An 8,836-nucleotide genomic window follows, 5' to 3' on the forward strand; every position below is an offset into this window, starting at 1 on the left:
CAGGCAGCAGGCACAGTCCACAAATATGTACAAACTACAATTATGTAACTGTAATAAGAGTACAGAGTGCTCACTACTAGGAGATCATGGTTTAAAAAGGAGCAACTCCCCGCCCACACGCACAGCAACGACAATCCGAGAACTCACTCTTTTTTACTCTCCGACGACAGAGAGTCCCCCTGGGCCGTCCACAAGCACAACGAAACTCTTGCTCAACTCTCTCAAAACACAACAACCCCCTCTAGCTCTAGCTCGGCCCAGAGAGGGCCGGGTAGGAGGGGTCTAGGTTACCTCTACCTCTGAGGGCCTGCGCAAACCTCTTACCTTTACCTCTGGGCAGCCGTGGGCCCTTTACCTCTCTACCTCTGAAGTAGCCGTGATTTACCTCTGTGCGTGATCTCGAGTGGGGGATCTCGAGTGATCTCGAGTGATCTCGATGTGATCTCGATACTAAAAAGTTAACGATAGCGAGCATCTGCGATTTTCACTCGCCGGCCCACGCCGGCTCGTGGAGAAGGAAAAATAAAATGCGCTGACGCACGAGTGTTTCTGAGATCAGCTTAGGTGAGTGGCAGACATTTCAAAAAATGGGCGCCGCCAGGCGCCCCGCGCTGCGTGCCCACCATGGCGGTTGGGCGCGCAGCGAGGAAAATTTTGATGTCGACAGCGTTTTCTGAACTGTCTGCGTCAATGCAGCAACCCATCGAGCGCGTCACTATGACCTGACCCCTCTGATAACCGACGCCGTCTACCGGGGACGGACGGGCGGGGAAGGACCCTGAGTTGCACAGGGGTTGTGCGCCAGGCCCTCCAGCGAGTAGACAAGTCTTGTCATCAACAGAGTAGGAGGATCTGACCTCGGGGCCGATGTGACCAAGCGCTAGTAGCGTGGTTTTACCTGACACCCACATGGTCTCACAGACAGTGACAGTGTGCCGGCAGTGCCGAGCAGTGTCGCTCACACAAGCTGCAGCACAAGTGACGGCCACGCAAAAAGAAAACACGTGCGGGGCTCAGGATTAAGGATAGGGCATCGCAACTCACCTCACTTGAGCACTTGAGCACTTGATATAGGGTCGATTCCGCATGGTACGGCTACGGGACCCCTCGATCGTCTCGCCCTCCCTCACTGGTGTGTTCTCACCTCACTTGAGCAAACTTGAGCACTGGATAGGGTCGATTCCGCATGGTACGGGGCCCCTCGATCGTCTCGCCCTCCCTCACTGGTGTGTTCATTGGGGGGGGGGTCATAACAAACACGGTACAGGATCGGGGTGCACGCTTGCCGAAGCAGTGTCGTCCCCCCTCTCCCCGACGGCGATGGCGGTGTGACCGATCGAGCTACAAGAGGAGCTTGTTCGGCATGACCGGGGTGAGCCGAGCAGTTCCTCACTTCCTCAATGGCAAATGGGTGAGCTTCAGATCTCAGGCAAGCCTTCCCCCTCACCTTCGGCTCATGTGGATTCGAACCCACCGCACTTGTTTTTGACGTGATGTTTGAGCGTCGACCTTCGAACCGTCGAGGGGTGCATGCAAGTTACATGTATCGTTTGTAAATACGCGTCCGAGGGCCGCAGTGCGCAGAGCGCAGTTGAGTGTGTGTGAGCTTCTTGCTCGCCCTGGTGAGCGCTGCTGGATTTGTTGCGAGCGAGAGATATTCTTCTTACTTATGACAAAGTATGCGAACGAACTTCCTGGGTCTGTCTCCCTCCCGCCCGCTCTAAGTTAGTAGGTAGGTAGGTAGAAAGGTGAAGAACAGCCAGGCTCGGACTGGACACCAACGCGGTATGGGTGGACGCTGTTTTTTCGCTTCGCTGCGCGGCCTGGGGATAGGTAGGTAGGTAGGGCGTTTTGGCGCGAGTCAGCGCGCAGACCCCCATCCGGGTAGGAGCCGGAACCCAGCTCCAACACAAGACCTCTAAAGAGCGTGCGTGTGCCTCCCTCTATTCGCCAGCATGTACATGTGCGACGCCGAGCTTGCCGCGCTCGCTTCCCTCGTCGAGCGCAACGAGGGCATCGATCCAGCTCTCGGTGCCCTGCGCACCGCGGCTCTTTTGCTCAAGAATGCCGCGGCTGACAAGTCGAAGGGTGTGCTGCGGGCTGACAACAAGGCGCTGCGGAGCAAGATCCTCGGCTTGGACGGTGGCGCAGCAGCGCTGCACGCGCTAGGCTTTCGCGCCGACGTTGAGGATCCGGAGCAGGCGACCACCTTCAGCTTGGCGGCCTCGTCCTCGACGGCGGCGCTCGCAGAAGCGGTGGGCGAGGCTGTGGCTCGCGTCGTGGCGCTGAAGGATGCGATCGTTGCCGTCGGCGACTCGAACGCGCCACAGGCCGCGCAGGACGCGCTGCGCCTCGCGGCGACGTATGTCACAAATCTTGCGTCCGACGCCGCAAATGAGCGAAAGCGGCGAATCGGTGCGGCGAACAAAGCGCTCGCCTCGCGCCTACTCGGCGCGAGCGGCGGCGCGGCGCTTCTGTTCGCCGCGGGGTTTGCTCCCGAGCCTGCAGAGGCGCCCGAGGCGTTCGTCTGCGCTCTGCCCGCGGCGGAGGTGGGGCTCGTCGCTGCGGTGCTGGGCCGCGCCGACGGCATCTGGGCCGCCCTGGCGGCGGCGAGGGGCGGAGGCACACGCATCACACGCGCGCGCGCACACACGCACACGCACGGACGCGCTCACACACACACACACACACACACACACACACACACACACACACACACACACACACACACACACACACACACACACACACACACACACCACGCACGCACGCACGCATGCACGCACGCACGCACACACACACACACACACACACACACACACACACACACACACACGCAGGGCTTGCACGTTGGATGGCGAGTGGCTCCCTGCCCAACCCGGGGGAGGAGGTGCCCCCAGCTTTGCCCCACCACTCGCGTCTGAAGAGGGTTCGCTCCCCTGCCCAGGCGGTGTGGCAGGCGAGGAGGCGGCGGGGGAGCCGAGCCCGTCCGAGGCGGTGACGAGCGTGCCACGCTTCGCCACGCTGCCTCTGGTCGACGCCCTTTGCGCGGGCGGGGCCCCGCCAGGAGGCGCGGACATGCAGCCGAAACTGGCCAAGGCGAGGGACGGCCAGGCGGTGGTGCTGCTCTGCTGGCAGTCTGCTTCGAAGCGGTGGGGCGCCTCCCGCCAGTCTCCGCCACCGCCCGCTACCGCCGCCGCCCTCCCCGCCACCGCCGCCTCCGCCGCCCGCGTGCGCCTCCGCAGGTGGTCGCGCGTCGGGCAGATGCCGATCCCCTCCACTTCCTTCGCTTGGGCGCAGACGCTCCCCGATGGCTCCGAGCCCGCCCTCTCCATTGACGTCGACTTGGGCGATGGCAAACTCCTTGAGCTGCGCGCGGGAGTGGGCGGCGGCGACAACGAGTACCTCGCGGCGAAACGTTTCATCGACGCCAACTGGGAGAGCCTCAACAACAACCACCTCGAAGAGATTGCGCGCAAGGTGCGCGCCGCCGTCGGGCCGGTCCTGGCAACGGTGGAGGCGCTCCGCGACGCAATGGAGGCGCAGAACTGAGCCCAGGAAGAGTCGGGGCGTATCACGGGCGGGGTCCGTCGTGCGGAGACGGTGAGTCGTTGGCGTCTGCGCGCCCGCCTTTTTTTGCTTTTTTGCGCGGCGTTGTTGTTCTTTTTTTTAGCGCGGTATACCATGGAACCGCCGCCCCCGCCCCCCTTGCCCCCAGTATTCACACTCACGCATGCTTATACTCTTGCAACCGACCAACAACCAACAAGCAACATCCCCAAGCGCCAACATGCAACATAAAAACCGCCCGCCGGCAGCTGACGCGTGACGGCAATATTAGCGGTCAGCGCGCGTTGACGAGAGCATGCTCCCCCGGCCGTGCTAACCGCGCCGCTCGTCACTTCGGCCTTCACCTTGGCCCGTGGGAAGCCTGAGGCGCCGCTTCGGGCACGGGTCGGAGACACAACTGGGAACCAATAGACAGAAAATCCACGCGGCGGTGTTGAGCGCAGTTTGAGGGCTGGCACCCCAGCACCACCCCTCTCAACGCGCCAGGCCGCGCGTGGACAATCATCTCACACAGTCTGGCGGAGGGCGTCGGCCGCATCCCCACCGTGTTGCTCGCCCTTAGCGAGTCGCCGGGCCCTCGCGCCTCGGTGCCTCAGTACCCCGCGAGCGTGAGGAAGAGCGAGACCGGGATGATGACGCACCCAAAGATGAAAAGAACGAACGCGGCCGTCCGAAGTGGGCCGGGCTGGTCGGCGTGCGTGACGTAGTAGAAGAGGCCAGGGAAGACAAAGGTGATCGCGGCGGCGCCCGTCGAGCCAGTGATGCCGACCATCACGCCGAGGTCGGTGACGACCTACCCCAGGCGACGGGCAGGTAAGAGCGGCACAGGCGCGAGTGCAGGTGGTGTGGAGCTAATGTTTCTGTTTTCATGGAGCTCCATGTAGCTTGGATGGGGAACCAATGCGATGCAAAAGGTGAAGACGAGGAGCACCTGGGAAGTGGGGTGGGGTGGGAAGTGGAAACCGAGCGCGGACCAGTGCGACGCTGAAGGTGAATATGAGGAGCACAATCATGGTCATCAGCTCGAGCTTGTCGTTGATGAAGGTTGACGGCGGGGTCTTGGGCGGCTCGCCGCCGCCGAGAGTGCGGAGGATGTTGGCAAACGACTTGCGCGTCGCAAAGGTTTGGATGGGGTACGAGGTGATGACGACGATGGCGACGCCAAAGCGGCCGAGCGTGGTAAAGGCGTTGACCGGGTAGCTGTTGAGGATGTTGGAGGCGACGTTGACACCGAACGACATGTAGCCAAAGTAGGACACGCTAACGTACAGCGGGAAGACAATGGCGAGGCCACCTGAAAGCAGGACGAGGGGAGTCGCCGCCTTGTGACAAATCCGCTAGGACGGCGAGTGCGCGGGCGCCGTAGATGAGGATCATCAGCCGGCCGGGCGTCGGGTTCTCGAGCTCCGAGATGATTGGCGGCAGCGACTGCTGGCAGGTGTAGGCATTAGTGAAGACGACGAACTTGGCGAACGTCGGCATGAAGGTGCCGTAGTTGGGCTTCTCCCCGACACAGCTCGTTTCGCCGATAGTGCCGCAGGGCGAGAGGTCGTCCGTTGGCTCAAAGTACACGGCGACAACCAAGACAGCGACGGCGATGAGGATCCCTACCTGCAAGTCGTTTTGGGGAGCGGCACCGTTTGGAGGCGGCAAGCAGTCTCATTTTGCAATGCTCCGGCCAAAAGGGTGCGCTGCAGCCGCACAGCTAGGCTGGGGACAGGCGTGTGGTCAGGCACCGCGAGGGCAGACGTGACGCGCAGGGCGTCCATGGTCTTGAGCAGCGAGAGCGGGGCGGCGACGAGGACGGCCACGACCGTCCAAACCTGACGCTGGTCAAGAAAGCTGCTGCCGCCCGGCGTGCCGAAGATACCTGCGATCGGGCAGTTGACGTCCTGTGTGTATAAATCCCATCGCTGCCGAGGTGACGGCACGGTGCTATGCTTATGACGGCGCCGAGGAGGTTATCGGTCGCGACGATCAGGTAGCCTGCACATAGGGGGTGGAGCGCTCAACGGCCTTTCATTCATGGGGCTGCTTACAGGCCGCGCTCACCGATGGCCGAGCCCAGGCAGTTGCAGATTACGGCCAGCTCAACGACGACCGAGAACTTTGGCTTCACCGCGTCGCCCAGCGTGGTGAAGGACTGGGGGTGAGGCCCAATCTTGAGCTGGGCCTGGCCGAGGCAATACAGCGCAAAGCCGCCCATCGCCGCAGTGATGACGAGGAAGGACATGCCGGGGATCAGACCGGCAGTGCCCATGCCTGCGAGCCGGTGGGGCGTAGGGCGCGGCATTGGCAGTAACTGGGAGCTTGGGGTGGCAAGCGGACGACGGGAAGTAGAGTGGTGACTACGGGCAGCGCAGACGGCGTACTTCACCGAGCACAGCCGGTGCAAGGGAGATGTGCGCCCTGTCAATACTGCGTCCGCTGTGTGACTAGAGCACCCGCAGGCAGCGCGAGGATGCCCGTGCCCATCACAGTGTTGGCGAGGTTGACGAGCGAGGAGGCGAGCGAGGCCTTCTCCTCGGCCGGGTCACCAACGTACCCTGATTTGCGGCCGGGGTCCGCACCGACCGCTCCCGACGGCCGCGTGATGTTCATGAATGAGGCGCGCGAGGCTGACCTCTGCGATGTCGTCCCCGGAACGACGGCATCCGGCTTGGTTTCCATGTTGGCGAGAGACAAAGACAACTGCGCGAGGGTGGGGGGGGGGGGGGTTGGTCGAGGCGTGCGCGTGGGTAGAGACTAGAGCGGACGCACGACGGGTTCGCGCCGACGACACACACCGCTGGATGGACGGCGACTATCCCCCCCTCGTCGTGCGGAAGGCGCATCATCGCATCAGGAGAGGGGCGGGGTAAGGTTCACGCTCAGACGACAGGATCCCAGAGAGTCCTCTTTCGATAGGACAGGTTGCATAGAAAAGGAAGACTTTCACAAGGTAAGGCGGTCGCGCACACACACGATTCAGCGGGTGCTGCCACGTCCCGCAAAACGGCTTCTTGTAGAACGAGGACAGCGCAGCAAAAACAAAAACAGATACATGCGCAGCAAGGTCGTGCAGCTCCATGAACGAGCGCAAGCGGCGCCCCCGCCGTCCGAAACGAAGAGCGCAAAAAAGCGAAGGGAGGGTGGGACCGAATCGAGAGGGACCGGGTGAGGGGGGAGGCGGCGCGGCTACTGCGCAGTCTACGGCCGTGACTGTCGGGGGAGGTGAAACACGTCACCGCTCAGGGCCCCTTCGCGCGGGGTCCCCATCCCCACTCCGGAGGTTGGAGGCTCCCCTCTCCTCTGGGCTCTTCCTCTTGTTCGCTTTCCGATGGTCATCCGACGGGCGCGGGGCCCGACCTCCCCTCCTAGCCTTTTTCAGCCGCGGCCCCGCCACTGTCTCGTCTTCTCTGTCCGATTCTGTCGCCATCACCGACGGCGATCCCGTGCCCGACTCCCCGGACGGCAGTATTGGGTCGTACTCACCCCCTCCCCCGGGAGGTCGGGCCCGCTCCCCGCCTCCTCCAGGAGCCTGGCCGCGGAGTCTTGCTCTAGGCTGCCCATGAACTCGATGGCCTCCACCCCAAACAGATATTTTAGTCGGCGGAGATGTGGGTGGCCTCGCCGGCTGGACATCGCTAGGGGGGGACAGTGGCTGTGTGGGGATACCCATCACTGAGCCGACAATGCTACGGGTAGCCCCAGGGTGGCGCCCACCCCCATACCCTCGGGCACTTGCCTGCGCCCTCACGCGCTAGCCCACGCCCTGCCCCGCAAGATCTCACTCCATCCCGGCCTGCGGCATACCTCGGCACCCCCTTGCACGGAATCTGAGCGTGAGGGAATCTGAGCGTGAGGGAATCTGAGCGTGAGGGAACCTGGGCAGTGCCGCGTAGTGCGGCGTGCGCGGGCGTGCGCGCACGTGCGCGGGCGTGCGCGGGCGTGCGCGGGCGTGCGCGGGCGTGCGCGGGCGTGCGCGGGCGTGCGCGGCCAGGGCGCAGGCAAGTGCCTGAGGGTATGGGGGTGGGCGCCACCCTGGGGCTACCCATAGCATCGTCGGCTCAGTGATGGGTATCCTGGGTAGCCTCGCCGTCAAGTTAGCGCTAGGGATCCCTTTTCATTCGTGCACAAAGGTCAAAGCAGACACCAGACCGAGGGCCCAACTTGAGAATCGTGCTTTTTTGGTTAGGGATCCGCAATCACCCGCCCGCCGTCCCGGCGGTCCCGCAGCTCGCGCGAATCTCCCTCTTAACCCACACTTAACATCTATATAAGGGATCCGAGGCCAAATTCTTTTGATGCGCCTCTTCTCCGCTCACGCTCTCCGAACCGCGCTTATCTCGGGACTGCTCCACCAAGCCACTGTTCCACCTTCGACTGTACGTTCGTTTCCCTCCACCGCTGTTCGGATCGCCCAATGCGAGGCGTGTTCGCGCAGCTCCCGATGCAGCGGCTGCCCGCCGTTTCCGCGCTCCGCCGCCTGAGCTCGGCGAGCGGCAGCGACGCGGGCGGTGGCGGCATCCTTGAGCGCGCAAGTGCGGCCGTCGGCCTCGGCGAAGCCTCGCGCACACGCGCCGCCGCAAAGATGGCCGAGGCGCGTGAGCGCGGCGTGAGCTGGACAGAGGCGACGTCTGAGGCGATGCGCGACGTGCGCAAGGAGCGTCGATCTGAGTCGCTGCGCGAGTTTTACGAGGGGCTCGCTGCGGCGCCCACCTTTGACCTCGGAGCGCTGCGCGCGCAGTACGAGGAAGGCCTGGCTGCCGAAGACAAGGCGGAGCCTCACCGCCGCTACCCTGGCCGCTCCCTCTCTCGCCCGCAGCTTCTCACCGCCACGGCGCCGTTGACTTCCGCCCTCTGCCACCTCCACCGCTGGTCAGATGACGGCGACGCAGAGGATGGGGCTGCGCTTTGACCAGCTGCGGGGAGGCGAGCAGGCGCAGGCGCTCGACGAGATGAAGGTCGAGCCCCTCCCGCGCCCCACCCTCCGCCGGCTCGGTGGAGGGCGTCCTATACACTCCTCCTCCTCCTCCTCCTCCTCCTCCCCCCTCCTCCTCCTCCTCCCCCTCCTCCTCCCCCTCCTCCTCCTCTTCCTCTTCCTCCCCCTCCTCCCCCTCCTCCTCCCCCTCTCCTCCTCCCCCTCCCCCTCCCCCTCCCCCTCCCCCTCTCCCCTCCCCCTCTCCCCTCTCGGCTCTCCCCTCCCTCCCTCCCTCCCTCCCTCCCTCCCTCCCGGCCTCCCTCCCTCCCTCCCTCCTCCCTCCTCCCTCACCTCCCCCCAGCC

At 63.9% G+C, this 8,836-nt stretch overlaps 2 protein-coding genes across 2 annotated transcripts; one reads left to right on the forward strand and one right to left on the reverse strand.

Annotated features, from left to right (window-relative positions):
* Positions 1-1,961: 1,961 nt before the first annotated feature.
* On the forward strand, positions 1,962-3,552 carry EMIHUDRAFT_240774 (hypothetical protein; the record flags this gene model as incomplete). The annotated part of the gene is made up of 3 exons (XM_005774300.1): positions 1,962-2,567; positions 2,929-3,152; positions 3,246-3,552. 3 exons carry the CDS (start codon positions 1,962-1,964, stop codon positions 3,550-3,552), a joined length of 1,137 nt encoding a protein of 378 aa, XP_005774357.1.
* A 610-nt stretch (positions 3,553-4,162) lies between these two features.
* Positions 4,163-6,640, reverse strand: ACPT17 (putative amino acid/polyamine transporter; the record flags this gene model as incomplete). The annotated part of the gene is made up of 8 exons (XM_005774301.1): positions 4,163-4,363; positions 4,545-4,830; positions 4,901-5,181; positions 5,307-5,462; positions 5,519-5,556; positions 5,623-5,832; positions 6,015-6,261; positions 6,533-6,640. 8 exons carry the CDS (start codon positions 6,638-6,640, stop codon positions 4,163-4,165), a joined length of 1,527 nt encoding a protein of 508 aa, XP_005774358.1.
* Positions 6,641-8,836: the final 2,196 nt, after the last annotated feature.

This window comes from Emiliania huxleyi (genome assembly GCF_000372725.1).
Source record: "Emiliania huxleyi CCMP1516 unplaced genomic scaffold EMIHUscaffold_315, whole genome shotgun sequence".
NCBI classification, from domain to species: Eukaryota; Haptophyta; order Isochrysidales; family Noelaerhabdaceae; genus Emiliania; species Emiliania huxleyi.